The sequence below is a fragment of the Vicugna pacos genome, chromosome 15, assembly GCF_048564905.1.
Source record: "Vicugna pacos chromosome 15, VicPac4, whole genome shotgun sequence".
NCBI lineage: Eukaryota > Metazoa > Chordata > Mammalia > Artiodactyla > Camelidae > Vicugna > Vicugna pacos.
In genome coordinates, this window is record NC_133001.1 from 55,894,982 (window position 1) to 55,915,009 (window position 20,028).

Sequence of the window (20,028 nt, forward strand, 5' to 3'; positions counted from 1 at the left end):
TTGGTTGTTAGGATTAAGTTAACCCAACAGAGAATGTTAGGCAGGGAGGGACTGGATCAATTACTTCAATTTCTTCCTTTACAGAGAGACAACTAAGGTCCAGGAGAATGATTTACTGAAGCTCATGTATTCGTATCTGTCCCTCTCATCATCCAGATAGTAAGTAAATGGGACACCAGACAGCTGATGAAAATTTCTGGACTGGGTTTAAGTATGAGAAAGAAGAGGGCCTAGTGTTTAAGAGGTGACCTCTGAAGGCACACATCTTGGGTCTCAATCCTGTCTCCGCTCTTTTTTGGCTGTGCTCTCAGGCAAGTTACTTCTCTGTAACTCATTTTCTTTGGTTAAAGGTTGTAGTACCTACCTCACGTGGTTGTTGTGGGGATTGAGTTTACACTTTCAAAGCAGCATTTAAAGCATTAAAGCATGTGGCTGAATTCTCATTAACTAATGGTTATTTCTACCAAAAATTTCACTCCTAAATCTTTGAATTTTGAGCTCTCCTGATACGACCGCATTCCTGTTTGAAAGCTTCTAAACAAAGTCGACACTTGTTTTTCGAGGAACTCAAATGATTTATTTTTAAGTTTGGGCAAATAGATATACAACATAACACACAAACCACCACACATTGAGTATCTGTGGGAACAGCACAACTGAAAAGTCTGGGGGGGCAGGCGATTCAGGGGTGAAGCGATGCTGAGAAACAGCATTCGAGGGGGGATGGGGGAGGAAGGAAGGCGGGCCCTCGACGCGGATGCCGCAGGTACAGGTGAGCACGGCTCCCACCCTGGGGCTGGGCTTCATCGCGGCGTCGAACCGGACCAGCCTCACCCGCGAAGGCCCAGCTGGGCTTGAGGGTGACCGAAAATCACACATAACCGGAACTGGCCAACTTTAGGCTTTTTCACAGCAATACTTAAGACAAAGGGGCTCTTATCCAGGTCACTTTTTTGGATTGTTGCCCTCCTCCCAGGCCCCGGCTGTGTTCCCAACTTCCCCCAGCGCTGGCTCGACGGCGCCCCGCACGTCGCCCCTTTGTCTGGCAGCCACCCCGTTCCCCTTTGTTGTCCACCGTTCCTCCTAGAGAGGGGTGGGCTGGCCCCAGACCTCGGGCACAGGAGGAGGAATAAAGGGACGAGGACGAGAATACCCGGGCAACCTGAACCGACAGCGATGCTTGCGAGCCGTCCACCCGCCGCAGCCAAACAACCCCTCGGCCCTCCGCCCGGGCCTGGGATGGGGGCGGGGCGCGGCGCGGCCGGCGTCCTCTGATTGGCTGCCGGCGTCGGGGCGCCGCGCCGCGATTGGGCCGCGGGACTGTCTGGCGCGAGGGCGCGCAAGGTGGGGAGGGGGCGGCTGGAAGCTGCTGGAAGTCAGGGGGCGGGGCGGGCACGGGCGGTCGGGGGCGCGGACGCGGGCGCGTCCGGGGGCGCGGGGGCGCGGGGGCGCGGGCGCGGAGGGAGGGCCGAACGGGTCACCGCCCCCGGCCCCTCCCCAGCCCCGCCCCGCGCGCTCCGACCGCGGGCGGCCAGGGGGCAGGCGCGCCGGCTGCATCCCTATCCTCGGCGTCGCCCGGCTCAGGCGCGGGCGAGCGGCGCGGGCGGCCGGAGCGCGGCGGGTACAGCGCCAGGCCGGCCATGGCCACCACTAGCACCACGGGCTCCACCCTGCTGCAGCCCCTCAGCAATGCCGTGCAGCTGCCCATCGACCAGGTACCCGAGACGGCCCCGCTGGCATCGCGCCCTCGCCGCCCTTTCCGCGGCCGTGTGCCATCCTCGCGGGAGCGGGGACCCGGGGCGCGCATTGGGGCGGGGGTCCCCAGAAGGGACGCGGCGACCCGCCTGTTGTTGTCCGCCCGCCGCCTCGCGTCGGGTGCCCCTCCCCAGCTGCCTACCCAGCCCCCACCCTGCCCTGCCCGTGCAACCCGGGGGGGCTCCGGGCACCGACGTGCGCGCGTGCATGCTTGGCCCTGCTCCCCGCCACAGCAGCGCGGGACTCGGGGCGTGCGTGCGCCGGTCAGTGGGCGATCCGAGTCCCCAAGCCTCTTCCAGTGCGTGCGGGCACGGGTGTAGACAGTGCGTGGAAAGGCTGTGCTTTGGCGGAGCCGAGTGTCTGTGCCCTGCACGCCTGACACCCGTTGCTCCTCCGGGAAAGGATGGATGTGTCTAAGTGGAGAGTGCGCTAGACACGGCGTGTGTCGCGTGGAGGATGCCAGCTCAGGGGTCAGCGGTCGATCGGCTCTTTGGGACAGTTTGCGTTGAAGTGTGGCTTATTTTAGAGAGAGGCAACAGTTTGGAGGAAGGCAGAGGTTACGGAGAAAAGTCAAAGTGAGTTAATGATCCCAGGGTTTCTAGTGGAGAAAGTGGCAACCTTGTAGATAGGAGAAACCACCCCACCCCGGTCACCGCACCCAAAGAAGCATCTGACACTGTGTTAGGAAGAGTGTCATTTAAGTCCTCACTTTGAATTTGTATGAAAAGGCCTAAGGATTATTGAGAAATAAACAGCATTGTGATGGGAAAAGCAGCGCCATTTTTATTCAGAAAAGAAAGTTTGGGAGTACTGTGTCAGAGTGACATTTAGGGTAGTTGCTGGTGGGGCTAGGTAATTGCTGTAGCCCTAGGCTAGAGGTAGTTCACTGAAAATTTTGCTCCAAATTTTTTCAAGTGGACTTGCTCTAGAAGTGTTTGACTTTACAGGGGATCCTGGTTCACTGTCCTTGTCTTGAATGTGTTGCTGTCATTGCTGTCATCGGGGATTTCATTTATAATACAGGATTCCTCTGTGTCCAGACTCTGTTTCATAGAAGCAAGATGGGAAAGGACTCCAGTGCCTAACATTGTGACACTGACTGTTTTGTGCTTCACCGTTTAAAAAAAAGACTGAAGTATGTCCAATGAGTATAAAAAATATCCTGCCTCCTGTTCAAATCTGCATTCTTTACTTATGTTTCTGTCTTAACTGTTGATTCTTAGTAAAATACCTAAACCTGACACATCTTGAACAACAGTTACAATGTGTATCATGTGAATAGATTCAAGTGCCAGTAGTGAAATTAATCTTACACGGTAAGAAAGTAGTCTTCTCTGTTTATTAATAAACTGATCAGAACTTCGGGTTTTTTCATCTTCTCAGCCCTGTGGAGGATTCTCACTTTTCTGAAGTGAAGCACAGTGTGTGACCTTTTAGTGTATTTCAACCCTCCTTGACTTAAGTAGGCTGCTGCCAGGGTGTCGGCTAATGCAGGGTAGGTGTCTGTTTAAAAAGTGCTTTGCTGCTGAGAGCAAGGGAGGTAGGCCTGTAACTTTTCACTTATCTTAGGGAGCAGGAATATGTTCTCTCTCCCTTTTTGTCTCTCTCCCAGTCATGATGAAATATTTTCTTTACTGTACTAATACCTTTTAATTGATGTTATACTTATACTTTAAAAGTGATGTTAATGAACTCACTAAAAAAATCTCAGCAATCCAGAGCAAGTTCTTTTCGGTGCTGACGTAAGAGGGGAATCACGGGAGGGGACAGGGCTTAAGCTTTTGACTTTCCTCCTTTATTATCTACAGGATTTGATTTGGTGCCTTGGACACCTTCGTTCCCTTGGGAGCACTCTTTGAGTTTGCACAGCTATTTGTACTTCGGGTTGTTTTCTCTAAGCAAGTGTTAATAATGATGGATTAATACCACACAAGCCTTATAATGAACTTATAATGAAAAACAATATGGAATTGATGGTGTGTATGTTCATGTATGACTGAAGCATTGTGCTGTACACCAGAAATTGACATAACATTGTAAACTGACTATACTTCAATAAAAAGAGTATATATATAAAAAATACCACTCAAGCCTTAACTTTTTAATGAACTATTTCTTTGAAGCACCTAAGAATTGACTTCTCTGCTGATAAAGCTCTTAGAGTAACTAAAAACTCATTTAGTAAAATTGGTTGAATAAATGGTTATTGAGCCATTATTTTGAAGTAGAGCAAAACAGAAAATAATTTTGGTAACATGTAAATTGATTGAGCCCAAGTCGAGAGAAAACCTAAGGGTTAATTGTAATCAAATAGTGTGATTGAACAGGAAAAAGACAAATCGGGAAATGAAAAGTGTAAAAATATAACTTGTTTGTGAATTTGGTATGTGCTGATTAACAATGTTTAGAAAATTTAGGAAATTATAAAAGCAGTTGTATGATGTCAGAGGGAGAAAAGGGACCTTAGGGCCAGAAAATAGTTTAACTTTTTTACAAGAGCGAGTGTAGAATTTATGAAACGATGACATGATTGGTATGTATGGAGTATCAGAATGTACACTGCAGGGTCTAGTAGGAGAGAAAGGAGGAAATATTTTGCAGTAAGGCCAGGCAAGGAAAAGTAGCAAAGGATCTTGCTTGCCTTAGACTCCAGGATTCTTTCATCCTTCCTGAGAATTCCAGAAAGACCTTGAGATAACCATAGTATTTGTTAAGTAGGCCTTACATTTAAATAAAAATACAGAATCGCCTATTGAGTGAGGTTAAATGATGCTTTAAGATGGGACGAATTTAGCATATGATGTTTCCCCTCTCTAGGCCTTGCCTTCCGGACGACTTTATTTCTGGGTGGTTGTCATTAAAGGGAGGATTTGGGTTGAGGGAGAGCTGTGCCAAAGGCAGGGGCCAAACGTGCCACTGTGAAGACGTCAGATGCCACTGAACATAATTGTATTCTTTGTTAGTTGCTGATGTGGTGAATTTTTAAAAGACCCCAATGTGAGTACCAGACAAGAGAGAATAATTATATGTCCCAGATCAATCAATTTTTAAAATTTATTTAGAGGTTTTTTGTTTGTTTTTTTAACCTCAACATTGTATGTTGTGCTGCGTTTGACTTACCTAACCCTCTGAGCTCTTAGACTGAGGGGTCTGATAACTAGCCCTCCTCTTCCTTCTTCCCTTTATTTTTCCTTCCTTCCTTTCCTTTTTAACCATTTTTCTTTCCTTATTTCCCATGATGCTGTAATTACTATAAAACGGGAGTAAATTTCTCTGGTGATGTGATGTCCAGGATGGCGTACTTGGCAGACAGCCAGTTAGGGATGAGACTGGCCTCATCACACAGTCCTGTTTGGGGACAGGGTCCTTGTTTTAGAGCTGATGTGCTGAACTTTTGGGGTGAGGGGAGGGACAAGTGGGAGACTCAAGGTATTTGGAAGGGTTTGGAGGAGGGAGAAAGAAGGACCAGCTGTTCGTATGTTACCAACCCTGCAAAGTCAGGTCATCATTATAAATGGGTAATACCAGGCAGTTTACGGATCTCTTTCACGTGCGTTATATTATTTCCCTGACTCCTCGCAACACCTTATGAAGTCAGATAAAATTCAAGGCCTGAAGTATTTTAGCTTTAGGTAGATACACAAGTGTGGTGTTAAGCATTTGAGTTAAAGGTCAGTTTTAATTTATAATCTTAACTTGTGGCAAATAATTTTGGAGGGTGGTGGTTTTAGATCTGGGGTGCCAGTGTATTTTTGGAGGACAGGGTGGAGAAGGGGAGCTTCTCAACACTGGAGTGCTGGTGGGGGTGGGTGGGACAGGGAGACCCCCGTGTGGACGCGAGAGAGAAAAGGAGCACGGAGGCTTATGAAACTCTGCTTTCCTTCTTTTTGGTCATTTTGCTGATTGCTACTTGTAACACTTCCCCATCCCCCGCTGAAATGATGGGAAAAGAGTGGTTTAAAACGTTTATGGCTTTCAATCCTCCTACAGCTCTACTGGGATAAACCCCATTTTATAGATGAAGAAATAAATGACGTTCTCAATTTTGAGCCTTTTAAGATTATGACTTTTAGGAGAAGAAGGTGAATGGCAACAAAACAAGCAAATCAAAGATTTATTTTAAAGTTGTCATTTGAATGCTTTAGGTTTAGGACATAAATATTTAACTCATTTGTCTCTCCTGTCTACTTTTACACCCATAATGAGCCTCAGTCTTCTTCACTAGAGCCCTGCCGTACCGAGGCAATCTGCTGTGGAAGATTCCTCTCAACAAGGAAGGCATATGGGCCTGAGAATCTTGCATCTGTATTTTAGGCCCTGTCAGTTAACTAATTTTAGATCTGTCACTTTACATAAATGAGTTTCCTCCTGTGTAAAATGTGTGTTGCACTTAAGTTTTAAAATTCCCTGATTCTGTGTTTGTTTCATCAAGCTGTCCCAAATTCTTTTTGGACTGAGTTGGAGGGAATAGAAATAAGAACTCAGGGGAGGCAAGTGGACTAATAAATTTGGAACTTTTCAGCAGTAAGTTGAAACTGCCTCTCTGGTTACCCTGAGGCAGCAGCAAGGCAGAGGACCACCCGGGCCCTGAATTGCAGCCCCTGGCGGTTTCCCTGGGCCACTTCCTTTCACCCATTGAAAGTTGTAGGGCGCTGGTGGAGGGGAAACGGTGTGGTTGGTTTGGAACCAGATTCTGCCAGCCTTGTGCTCGTTGGCAAATTACTATGTATATATATTTAAGCCCCAGTTTCCTCATCTGTAAAATAAAGATAATGAGTGGTATCTCTTTGTAGACCGTTGTAAAGATCAAAATACATAATCTATGTAAAGTGCCTGGCTCCAGCTAATATTTGCTGCACATTCCTTTCCCCTTCACACATTCCGAAATATGTGGAGTTTGTCTTATATTTTTCTTTTGGAAAGTTAACATCTGTTCATATGTATTCCATTTTAAATCTCCAGGACTTCCTTTTTAGGAAAGGAGCCATCAGGCTCAGGGTCTGTCATACCCCTCTCACAGCGATTAAAGTAGGATTAAAATCTTGTTTTGAATTTGGAGTCAAAAGTGGTTTTTCTGCTTCCTACTGCTCAAGAGTTCTCTGTCTCCTGCTTTAAAAATGCTTCCTTATGCCTGGGTGAGTACAAATAAACCTAGTCTGTGTTTATTGGGGCCCATCAAGGCTGGCTTTCCAGGGAAATAATCAAAATGGCTCACACACAGCTTCTACCTGCAGTCAATTTAACAGGTGGGATTTGTTGGGCCAACTGACGTCCTTCAAAGTCCAACAACCCCCATGTCTGGGCTCTGTGATGAAGTACATTCTTTACTGGGCGTATTTCCCCTAACAAACTAGTAGCCCCAGATAATGTCTGCCTTATCAGAGTCAAACCCCACCCACCTTTCAGGACCCTAAACCTCTTACCTCACCCACAACCAATCAGACTTGTGCACAAGCCGATCAGGCACCTTGTGACCCAACTTTATATAACACCCCAACAACCAGCCCTTGGTGCTCGCACAGGCACCCCTCGTCTGTGTGGCCCTCTGTTTTCTGTGGCAGTGTACCCTAATAAACCCCTTTCTACTCCCATGCTTAATCTCTGGTAAATTCTTTACCAACTCATGCGTCACCATGTCACCAACCAGCCCCCTTGTTGTGCCCACAACAGGATCCTGCGATGATAGAACTTGGTAAGATTTTTTAAAAGTAGAACAAGCCATAAACAGGGCTCTCAGAAGAGTCATCATGTAATGATTTTACAAACACCATGGGTGAAGCCTGAAGTCCTGCTTTGGTTAGTGTGTAGGGTGTGGAAAAGGGGAGATGGCTGATGTGTGAAGAGACATTCAGGAGAGCTGAGCAGGCGGTAGTGATGTGCCCCCTCCTTTCTTGTCAGAATTGTAACTGTTCTTCCAAGCCCGCATCCAATGCACCTTGCATGTGAATCTTTCCCTGAATCCCATCTGATATGACTGCTGTCTTATTTGAACCACAAAAGCTTTTTGAATTTGGCACTGTTCTGGCATTTATATTCTGCTTAATGTTGCATGTGTCCATCAGGGTTTTGGTAGGAGACAGACTGAACTAGGTAACCAGGGAGACTTTAAGAACCATTTACTAAAATATGGGCAGGTGTAGGGAAATCCGCAAGGAATAGGGTGGTCTCCCAGTGCAGCTCCTCTAGGCCTGGACGGACGAGAGGAGGGAAGAGCCTGAAGAGGGACCGGAACCCCATGGGGGAGCTTGGGGGCTGCCTGCCAGGGGGCAGCCGTGGCCCCCAGTGAGGGACCAGGCCAGCCTGCGGTGGACTTGGGGGTGGGGGAGGGGGGATGAATGCCCCCGCCTCCCGCCCTCTGTGTCCCGCTGGTGTCTCCTTCACAGGGCTGGGTGGCGCTTTGGGGACACAGAGTAAAGTGGGGAGTGGATCTGGAGGGCATTTAAATCCTACCCAGGACATTACGGTCACTAACACGTACTTTACAGAGTTACTCACTTCTCTATGTGATGAATACAGATAAAAACCTTTTTGTCAGGCTCTTTATGCACATCCTCATTCTGTCTCTTTTCTTCTCAGTCACCCATTTTGAAAGAATACTTCAGTCTTGCTTTTTCCATTTTCTTAATTTCTATTCACTCTTACAACCATTATAATCAGACTTCTGCAATAGGGATAGCAAAATCCAGTGGGAAACTGAGACAGGCGATGCTGACTGGCCACTTCTTGTCTAAAACTTCACAGCCTCCTGTTGCAGTGCTTTCTAAAGTGTGGCTCTGAGACCACTAGAATCAAAATTCATGTGGGATTGTTATTAAAATATCTATATATATATATATAGATATATATATATATATAGATATAGATATATATTCCCAGGCTCAACCCAGACCCACTGAGTGAGGACCAGGGAACATGCATTTTTCACCAGGCTCATTCTTAACCCCCTTCCCCCACCATCAGAGGTAGAGAGCTACCTGGCCACATTTTTTAGTGTTCTCCATATTATGAAAAGGCTATAAAAGTGTAATGCATTTTTTAAATGTTTGCATGTAACCAATTACCATGTAATCTCCAAAATATAATGCAGTGTAATGGTGCTATTGACAACATAGTCACAATATTTGGGAAAAAATAAACTTTATGGTGCAACTAGGCAGTTGGCCCTAAGTTTTTAGTTGAATGACACACATGCCTCCAGTCCTGTCACTGTATCTCTAGTGACCATGCGTATAACCTCTGTGTAGGAAATGTCAGAAGTCTAACTTCGGGGTCCTTCCTTACTGTGAGGCCTGCTCACTGATTCCTACTGCCTGGTTCCCTCTGGGAACCTCCGCCATTTTCGTCACCCCGCCCACTCTCTCTCCCCGCAGGAGCAGGAAATTGCCAGAAGCCCCCGTGTCTGTGGAAGTGGTTGGGCTGGCAGTTCAGTCCTGGTCTGCTGTCTGAAGTTCCAGCACAACCAGTTTACTTCAGGTTCTCCCGGTACCTTTTTTTGTCTTTTAACTGCTTGCCTTTAATCAAACGATTTCCTCTGCCTGAAATCCCCTCCACACTCGTTTGGCCTGGCAAGCTGGTATGTTGCAATATTCAGCTAAATCCTGTACCTCCTTAATGCAGCTTTTAAAGGTCTGTCCCATCCGTTCTGGTCATTGCCATTCCTTTTCAGGCCTCTGTTGTATGTGTGACATGTGCCCTGGGTGAGTACACACTTCTGCCTGAAGCCGTGGATGTCCTGGCTGGGGCCCTTCGAGGAGCTGTCTCTCCAGCCTCTGCAGTGTTTCTGCAGTGAGGCTGGGGCTTCAGAGGAAGCTTTGAGAGAAGACAGCCAGCCAGCCAGCGGTCCTGCTCAACCTCTGTCCTGCGTGCTGGGCTCCCCCAGCCTCTCCTGTGTCTACAGAGCAGAAGCCCACCGTCACCGAGGTCTTGCTTTCCCAAGAAGGAGTTCCAGGGCACGCTTTGGGGGTCTTTGTCCCTTTCCACTGGCTACTTGTGGGAAATGTGTATCATCCTCACTCCGCAAAGGCGTGGTGGGAGAATCCCCTTGGGTTTCTGGGGATTTGGCCGCCTTGTCAATCAGGGCCTCCCAGCAGGCATTGCCTCCTGCCCCTCCCCTGCTCTCCCCCCTCATCGCACCTGTAGCACATCGTTCTTTTTGGTTACTTCGCACGCCTCCCTGCCAGGCTGTAAATTCCTTAAGCATAAGGCCTCCTCTTACTCAAGTCTGCATCCCTCATGCTCAGGACCAGTGCTGGCTTAGAGGGTGTTTCAGGTAAGCGGGGCGAGGGTGGAAAGGAGCACAGACCGGCTAAATTCCCAGCTGATCGTCACTCATTAGCAGTGAAGCCTCAGTGTGGACTGAGCTTTAGTGAGCGTCAGTTTCCTGGTCTGTAAAATGGGGCCGGGGGCCGGGCGGAGGGCCAAGCACAGCGGGGGCTCAGCCCGTGGTGGGTGCTGCAGCTGCCAAGATGCTTTTCCAGGCTCGTGGTGGGCATGGTCTGCGTATCCCTTGGTTCTTCAGGGTCGGTTGCATTTGCAGCGATCCCTTTTGTGGGTATCGGAGTGTCCAGTGTGTGTCAGACAGCGTGCTAGACACGCGGGATACAAAGAAGAAAGGGGCTGCAGTTTAATGCAGTGATTCTCGCATTTTCCAAGACAGCAGCTACCGGAGGAGTTGGCTGGGCGGCCAGGTGGAGGCTCCTGGCCTGGGAGGGACCTTTGCCCAGCTTCTGAGTGGCCCTGCAGGGAAGGGCTCTTCACTTTCTCAGCATCTTTCGTTGGCACCCGCACCCTCTCTGGCTAGAAGGTTGGGTGTGCGGCCGGGAGAGCAGTGGTGACCTTCACTAGATGAGGGGCTCCCCTGCCTTTGCATCTCCTCCTCGGGCTCCCCAGCTTGCTGAGCTCCCCAAGTCAGGTTCAGTCACCATGACCCGGTCTCCTCCATCTGGTCACCATTGTGCTTCTTACTGGCTTTGTAGCCATAAGCGTTAGGGGGCCTGTGCTGTGAGGTTTATGGCGATGGCTGCACAGTGCGTCTCCATGGATTAGGAGGAAGATGCATCAGTCTTTCTGGCAGCTTTTTATTTTCTTCAGGAGGGTTACTTGAAGGGAGATGCGCAAAGCATGGAAGAGTTTTGAAGGAATGCGACTAATTATTCAAAGGGAGATGAAGATGGCTGTGAGAGGTACCGGTATCCTCAGCTGGTCAGTTACATTGTCATTACACCGTTGGGTGGTAAGGGGTGATGGGAAAGAGAAGCTTTATCAGCGCTGCTACCAAGCTATTCAGAGAAAAGAAGCCTTCAGAGTGCAGAAGGAACGAAGGTCTGCTTTTGGTGTCCGCCCTCTCGCCTGACAGTGGGGCCCTCGAGATACTTACTATGCCTCCCCCACCCTTCTCCCACCCCTCCCTCCACGTCCCCCAACCAGCCAGTCTGGGAAAGCCTGACTTTCTCGGCCAGCAGGACAGGTCATCGGTGGATCCTCCCCGGTGGCCAGTGTCCTCATGGAGTGAGGAGGCCAGGGGATCAGCCCAGGTGCCAACCAGATGGACCTCATTCTTCGTGCAAGTCCAGGCCTCTGACCAGCTTGCCTTGCTCCTGTCTTGGCATCAGACAAAGATGTAACATACTTTTTGTTTTAAACCGTAATCCCATAGAAACTTCAGTTTTTAGAGGTTTTTCTGTGCCAAACTAGGTATCTGTGGCGGGTCAGAGTTGTAGATAATATATACTTTTAGATATATTCAAGTTACTCAGTTACATGGATATTAAACAGCTCCCAGCTGTTACAAACACACACAAAATTCTGAATCCTTTCATTTCCTTTTCGAAGGTAAATCGTAGGTAAGGCTACAACATGTGAGAGACATTCAGGTGGTACTTACCTTGTTAAAGACGGAGAAAGAGGCTGTGCCTTTGTGAGGCCACTAGTTTCAGAACCACTCGTTCTGGTTGCTGGATAGATAGTGACTGAACTAAATGTATCTAATTTAACAATATTAAATTCAAAGGTAAATGTAAAGATTTGCAGTGAAGTTCTAGAAATTAATTGTATAGAAGGGGAATTGCCTGAGACCAGCGTTGAATTTTATGAATAAACCCTGGGAGTTCTTGTTTATTTTAAGGTATTGTTACCTGAGGAGGTCTTGGGTTAGGCGAAGTATTGCCAACATAAATTCCAAATCCTGATGTCTGGAGGGTACCAGGTCAGGAAGATAAATGAACCCAAGTGTAGATGCAGACGTTTTCTGAGGTCACTTTTGCGGATGGTCACCAAAGCTGATTTTTCAAGGGAAGCTGGAATTCTGGATTTTTTTTGTGTGAAAGTCTTTTTGAGCCCAGACAACACAGCTCGGCCAGATTTGGCTTAGCGGCCGTCAGGAAATAGGTAGCAGTTTCTGTCTTGCTTGACGGTGGTCATTCTAATCTGAAGGACACTGTTTTGTTCTGAGGCATCAGAGGAACCTTGACAGACTGGGTTATAGCCATAGCAGGGCAGTCAGGGCCGCAGAGGGCTTGGAAAGCATGTCATGGGATAGATGAAGATGTAATTCTTATATTTCATCACTTAATAATTTCATCCTTAAATTGGCCAACAGAATTTCAGGTTAAATTTTGTCTGACTAGTTCTCATCTTTAGGAAAGGGTCAAATCTCAGAAATAATCTTGAGAGTTAATCCCCATTAAGGTGGGAAGGTTGGAGTTTCACACGGCTGTCACCTTCTTCTTATTTCTGCAGATCCAGTGTTACAGTTATTCACCCGCCTGCCTTGTCCAGGCTACTTTACAAGGTGTGACATTTAGAAAGAAATGTCTAGCTAGTGGAGGATCAAGTCATACTTGGAAAGGTCTCGATTGCCTAATAAGTCTCTACCGATGTTTCAGCTTTTTAAAGAGTATACATAGAATTTTGGCCGGAATATTTTATCTTGTGATAACTGTCCAGGCTTTGGAGTTTGAGCTTCACTGTGAGTGTTAGCGGGCCCTTTTCTAATACTGGGACTGGCACAGCTGTTCACGTTAGCTACTTACCAAGAATAGAAGTGACGAAGATTTTCAGTATCTGCTTAGAGCTGAGGGGATGGGGTCGAGGGCAGGGCGGGGGTACCCTTAGCTGGTCTTTAGTGCCTTTGGTTACTAAATGGTTAAGGGTCCTTCGTCTGAGATTATCCTTTTGTTCTTGGAAAATATTTTTAAAGCCACATAGTAAAGGAAAATCTTGGTACATTTGGCATTACAACATCAAGCTTCAGCCTCCCGTTGGAATCGAATGGAAATTCTGATAAACTAATCAAAGGCTAGAATTCTGGGTGTTGTTGAATTGTGTATTTGTTACACTTTTCCATATGGACTGGAATGATTCATTTTAAAGAGTTAGGTTTCCTTTTTAAGGTATGAAAATATAAATTAATGGAGAAATAAATATGCTGTTCCAAGATGGTTTTTGGCATAGACGCCATTTTAGCACACGGGACTATGAAATAATTTATAAAGGAACTGTGTTAGGGATATGGCATTTGGTAGGAAACATGTGAGTTGATTTAAAAAAAAAAAAAACCCTGCTTGGAATATTAAAGACAAGAGGATGTTGGGACCATTTCAGCAAAGACAGAATAGATTGGAATAGGCCAGAAGGCTGGTCTTGCGTTGTTTTCCTTTTTGGATTGATTTTATTGCAATCAGGAACCTCTGGAAAGTAATGAGAATATTAAGCCTCTTTCCCTGCTTTTGTCTCTAACTCCAGAGTTGGTAAATGCAGGATATTGAAATTTTAGCTCTTGTAAAATGAAGAGGAATGGCTGTACAGGCCAGTGCCCTGGCTGGGCTGGTAACGTGGGTTAGCAGGTAGGTCAGCCATCTTTACGTCGGACGGTAAACAACGTGCAGCAGGGCGAGGCACAGCAAGGGAAAGCCAAGTGTGTGGTGTGCGACTGTCAGTTACATTCCGGGGAAGACGGACTGGATCAAAATTAAGACCCTTCTCTGAAACCGGGACCCAAGGAAACTAGGTCACAGCAGTGTAGAAGACAGAACTTTGACAAATTGGCATCATTCTGAGAATGGTAGAATTGGGAAGTGTTAGTCTGTGGTGAGGGTTGTCACTTTTAGACCATTTTTATAAAAGGAAGTTGCTGGATTGTGGCTGTAATTTTAGATGTTAGGAATTACCACTTTGGTAGTAAAGATGGGAACAGATAAGTAGGTACCATTGTCCATCGGGCACGTGATACAGGCCAGGGGTTATCTTGGCCCTGGAGAGATGCAGAGGGGAGTGAGGGCTGGTCTGGCTCCTGAGCGTCTCGTCTAGTGGGAGAGAAGGGCAGACCCCAGGCACAGCTCGTGAAGGAGTGCCAGAAGAGAGGGGCCGGGGTCAGTTTGGCCAAGGCTGCTGAACAGAGTCCCAGTGATAAGTCAGAGGCTTTAAAGATAACAGGAGGCTTGTTTTCTTACGTAACGATTTTGATGTAAATGGTCCAGATTGATGGATAGTTCCCTGCCACCTGGTGGTCATCCAGAGACCTCTGTTCCTTCCCACACTTGTGCTGCTGCCTGGGACCTTACCAGCCTGGTTGTGGTTGAGTCTGTGCGGGCAGTGCTCCCTAGGCGTGAGGTCCCGTGGGAATCCCCTGTAGCACTGGTTAAAACGCAGGTTGCTGGGCCCTACGAGCAAAGCAGTTTGAAGGTGATGTTACTGCTGCTGGTCTGGGGAGAGTGCCTGGAGTCCTTGGAGGGTTCCAGTCATCCAGCCAGTAAGGAGGGGAAGAGCCCTGTGGTCTCAGTTGTCGGCCAGGGGGTCACTTTAACCCTCGTTCCTTTTGCCAGACCTTTGTCACGTGGCCGCAGGTCACAGCAAGGAGATGGGTGGGCATGGGGGCTAGTAAATGTCACGCATCTGTGGGAGAGCAGGGCAGGCCCCACCACGCTGGAATCATCCAGGGAAAAACAACTGTAACTCGGGGTTGGATTGGTCGGAGGAGGTAACATCTGAGCCCAAATCTTGCAGGATGAATTTTCCTGGCATCTCAGAGCAGAAGTGCGGCTTGTAGTTAAGGAGACAGTGTTTGCAGAGAGCAGAGCAGGCTGCCTCCTTGAGTCAGTGTTGATTGATGGCCAGGCTTCATGTGGGGCCTCGAGCTGCAGAGATTAGAGTAGGTTGATGGGCGGGGTCTCATCATGATCCTGATTTGGGAGCAAATGGGTTTCATGTGTTGAGTCTAGCAGTTAAGACCACGGGCTCAGGAGTCAGCTTGGTTCAAGCCCGGGTTCTGTGAGTGTGGCTTGAGCCTTGCTTTACCTGCGTTGCAGAGCCGCATGCGTAGGAAGCACGCTGTAAATGTGGGCATCGTGGTCATTGCCCTGTTGCTGTGAAATGAAATCTTCCCCAGGAGCTCTCTGGTGAAAGGTCCTCTGGCTTGTGTGTGAACACTTCTCTGACGGAGAGCTTGCTCCCTTTACTAGGGCAGCCAGTTCCATTTCTGGATAGCTGTCGTGGTTAGAGAGTTTGTCATCTTGGAGCTCACACACTTTCTGGAATAATCCAGAATTTGTCTGAATAAGCCCACTTCTTCATGATCACCTCTTAGGTGGGTGGAGACATTCCATTTCGTCTTCACATGGTTGGCTGGTGAACAATTGCACTTTAATAAATTAGGTATCAGGACCCCTAAATGTTCTACTGTGGAATCTGTGGACTCATGAGTGAGCACTTCCCGCTCTCCTGGGATGGATAGCTCTGCCCCTGAGAGTCCAGTTTCCAAGGGTTGCCCTTCTTAGAGTATTGCAGTGTTGGCATATTTTTTTGAAGATTTATTCCTTTTTGCCTCTATTGTTTGCTAGCATGTACTAAAAATAAAAATAAAATTGCTGATTTAGCAAGAAGTATGTTCTTTGAGACAATGATCGTTGAGACACTGGTGGAAACCACCAGGCGTGCCCCAAATACCACTTCTTTAGACTCAGTGGACTAATTGTACTCATGGCTGATTGTGTCCAGGTGTGAGAAAAAGAGCAGCTCTGAGGGACGTGGATGAAGTGCTGGACGTTGTTCTCCAAGGTTGTGTTTAAAAGGGGCTCCAGCACATCACAGCTTTGGTCTAGTGTCTAAGGGTTGAGTGCTAAAATCACCAGTGAGTTAAAGCTGAATATTATCAAGGCAAATCTCAACAATTTCTTTGGCTTCAACTCCTGAAAGTGGTCGATGGTGTCCTGTAATCATTTCTGTAAACATTTGTTTCCCTCTGTAGATTCAAAACATTAGGAATTATCTTCTTAAAACATTCTTATAAAGACTGTTGATTTCAGGTTTAATTAGTGAGAATAAAACATGTTTTGGGAACCCCAGTTCTCTGTAACACCTTCTTCTTTTTCCATATTCCTTATATATTTTTATTACATATGTATGATTCACTCTGGATATTATTGTGTGAGTTTAGGCTTCTTTCTCCTTGGGAAATTGAGAGGGCAGAGCTAATTATTCTACTTTTAATTCATTTGTCAAGATGTGTAGAATTCCCAAATAGAGCTTTTTCATTTAAAAAAAGTCATTTTTTAATGGCTTAAACTAAATAACTAAAAATCGAATACAGTTCTTAAAGGCTGTTTTATGTTAGTACACTAAACAATTTTACAAGTAATACAATTGTAAAATAATCTCATCTCTTACTGACTTTTTAAAAATTTTATAAAGATTTTCCTCAAAGGATATAATGTTCTTCCTGAAGTTGTATAAATAAACCGTTCCTCAACACTCACATTCACTCATTTGCTTTCCTGTTAATGGTTTTCATACTCATCAATTATAACAGCATTTTACTCTCATAATAACAAACATGTATTTATATTTTAAATGATAGAATATTAATATATAAGTCACATAAGGTAATTTAATTCCAGGTTAAATGTAGAATGCCTATTTATATATATATTGGAAGTTAATATTCATTCATGAACAATAAATATGAATGTGACATGCATTGTTTATATATTGGTGTTATTTTGCTGATTAGATTAAACGCCTAAATGGAAGACCAGAAACCATAAAACTCCAAGAAGAAAACAGGCAGAACACTCTTTGACATAAATTGTAGCAGTCTTTTTTTGGATCTGTCTCCTAAGGCAAAGGAAATAAAAGTCAAATAACCAAATGGGACCTCATTAAACTTAAATGCTTTTGCAGAGCAAAGGAAACTATCAACAAATAAAAAACCTCCTGAATGGGAGGAAATATTTGCAAGTGATATGACAAATAAGGGGTTAATATCCAAAATATATAAACAGCTCATATAATTCAATGTAAAGAAAAAACAACCCAATTAAAAATGGGCAGAAGATCTGAATAGACATTTTTCAAAAGACGACATACAGATGGCCAACAGGCACATGAAAAGATGCTCACCATTGCTAATCATGAGAGAAATGCAGGTAAAAACCACTGTGTTATCACATCGTACCTGTCAGAATGGCCATCATCAAAAAGACCATGAATAATAAATGTTGGCAAGGATGTGGAGAAAGGGAACCCTTGTACACTGTTGGTGGGAATATAAATTGGTGCAGCCACTGTGGAAAACAGTATGATGGTTCCTCAAAAAACTAAAAATAGAACTACCATAAGACCTAGCAATTCCACTCCGGGTATATATCCAAAGAAAACAAAACCACTAATTTGAAAAGATACATGCACCCCAGTGTTCATAGCAGCATTATTTACAGTAGCAAAGGTATGGAAGCAACCTAAGTGTTCATCAACAGGTGAATGGATAAAGAGGAGGATATATATGTATATGTATATGCACACACACATATACATATATACCCACATGCTTGCATATACACAGTGGAATATTAGTCATAAAAAAAGAATGAAATATTTCCATTTGTAACAACATGGATGGATCTGGAGAGTGTTAATGCTTGGTAGAATAAGTCAGACAAAGACAAATACTGTATGTTACCATTTTTATGTGGAATCTGAAAAATGAAACAAATCAATGAATAAAACCAAACAAACAAACTAGAGAACAAACTAGTGGTTACCAGTGCGGAGAGGGGGTAGGGGAGGGGCGAGATAGGGTTGGGGGTTAAGAGGTGCAGATGACTATGTACAGAATGAATAAACTACGAGGATATATTATACAGCACAGGGAATATGGCCAATATTTTATAATAATTTTAAATGGAGTATAATCTATAAAAATATTGAATCACTGTGTTGCATACCTGAAAGTAACATATTATAAGTCAACTGTACATCAATTAAAAAAATGATAGTTTAGTCTCTCTCAGGTGATAAAATTGAGATAAGTGACAGATTGAAGGATGCTAGAAATGACCAGGAAAAAGACATCGGACCTTTTGTCCTTTCACAGTCCAAGATCCAAAGCAGGGCAGAATAGTGGATTTGGGCTGAAGTAACAGGTGAAACCAAACTTCAGTGAATCTATAACTTGAAATGTGGCTGAAATTAGGTATTTCTTTCTTCTTCTTCTTCTTTTTTTTTTTTTTTTTGCTCTTGGGGAGCTGATTCTCCTTTTGTAACATGTACATGTGTTCTTCATTTGTGCATTTCTGATTTCATGTGGATTTTCACTAATGTATTATGTACCCTAATAGGGAACTGAATTTAGTTTCTGTGTTTTCTGTCTGATTTAAAAAGTAACACATTTTCTTGACACAACACTGTAAAATGATTATGAATCAATAAAAAATGTAAAAAAAAAAGTTAACACATTTTCATTGTATAAAACTTGTAAAATACAGAAAGGTATAAGATGAAAATTTAAAAATCACCCATTCTTCAACTCAAAGACAACTTTCACTAACTTCTTTTGTAGTGTGTGTATATTTAAACAAAATTGGGGGCCTACTGAATGTAAGGTTTTTGTAACCTTTTGTTTTTACTTAACACTTTGAGAGTCACTTTCAATTTTATTTTATTAAATTGATTTCGAAAGCCTATATAATGTTCCATCATTTAGATATATCATAGTTAATTATTCCTCTGTTGTATACAATGTTTTTGCTATCATGGTTTTGCAACAAACTTCATTTTTTATATATACATATATATGTATGTGTTTGTTGTGTATACCTGTTTATTTGCCTAGGAAAAGAAGTTTCTTGGGTCTGAAACAATAGTCTGAATTACTAGTTTTTAAACAATTATTAGAACTTTTGCTTTTGCTCTTAAATGATTACAGTTTATTTTGTCCTTTATTATTTTAAATTGTTTTTGCTTTTTATTTCATCAGACTTACACCCTTTAGAAGTTATATTGTCTTGTTCTTCAGTGCTTGAATGTTTTTTATGTGTCAGAAAGTTACCAGTACTCCCCAGCTTGGGTGAGTGTCAGCTCAGGACCAGGGGATGCTCCACCACTGCCCTTACCTTTACCATGTGCTTCAAAGGTGGAGATTATGCCTCACCAGATGGAGCCTCCCTTTATCCCTTGCCTCTGGCTTGTGGCTGGGTGAGGGGTCTCCTTCACTCTGTTTCTGTAAGTGTGGGTTTACTAGGTAATTTCCCCAGCTAGACTAAGCTCTTTGACGCAGGAGCTAGGTGTTCCGGTGCCTTCCTCTTCAGCCATTTGTTGATGTTTGCAAAGAAGTTTATGATGATTATATTTCTAACTTTTAGAGAAATGATGCTAAATCAATCTGAAGTCTCTAAACCATTTGGAAGTCTACCAGCAGTTTTGTTTAAAAAAAATCAGTTACCTAAAGGCACTTCTAGAATTTCACTGTTATGCTCGACCTATTCATAGTGCTTGCTTCTCTGGTCTCCCCGGTTGGTTTACTGTTGAGAGAGTTAGACTTGCCGTGAAAAGGGACCACACCACTGGTAGGGTGGCTGGTACTGTGACGGATGCTGGAGGCTGGTGCTGTCTGCCTGCCTCGTGCTCAGGCCGCCAGGCTGCCAGCGAGGATCATGGCTAACTGAGTTGACATTCTCGTTTTCCTTCTCTCCCTCCTTTTAGAAGCCCTGCTTCATGTTTTTGAGAATAACAGGGAAAAATCCCCTCTTCCTTGATGTCTCTATTTGCAGGTGAAGAAGAAACAAAAAATTGTCATATGATTTTAGGAAATACATTGCAAAGAAAGAGATGGTAGGCGTTCAGTGCAAATCCTGTGTCATAGCCCTGCGCAGAGCCCTCTGGGGACGTCTCTCCTCTCTTAGGATAGACTCCCAGGTCCCGCCATGATTTGGCCCTGCCTACCTCTCTAACCTCATTTCCTACAGTTTTTTCTCCGCTCCTCTACCTGCACTGGCCTTTTCA

At 45.1% G+C, this 20,028-nt stretch overlaps 1 protein-coding gene across 2 annotated transcripts in view; it reads left to right on the top strand.

Moving 5' to 3' along the window:
* Positions 1–1,487: 1,487 nt before the first annotated feature.
* Positions 1,488–20,028, top strand: part of MBOAT2 (membrane bound glycerophospholipid O-acyltransferase 2) — a 110,544-nt gene continuing 92,003 nt past the window's right edge. For both annotated transcript variants that reach the window (XM_072938238.1, XM_072938239.1), the window contains exon 1: positions 1,488–1,715. In XM_072938238.1, the coding sequence (XP_072794339.1) occupies positions 1,641–1,715 (75 nt within the window). In that variant the 5' untranslated portion in view covers positions 1,488–1,640. The remainder of the gene's footprint in view (positions 1,716–20,028) is intronic.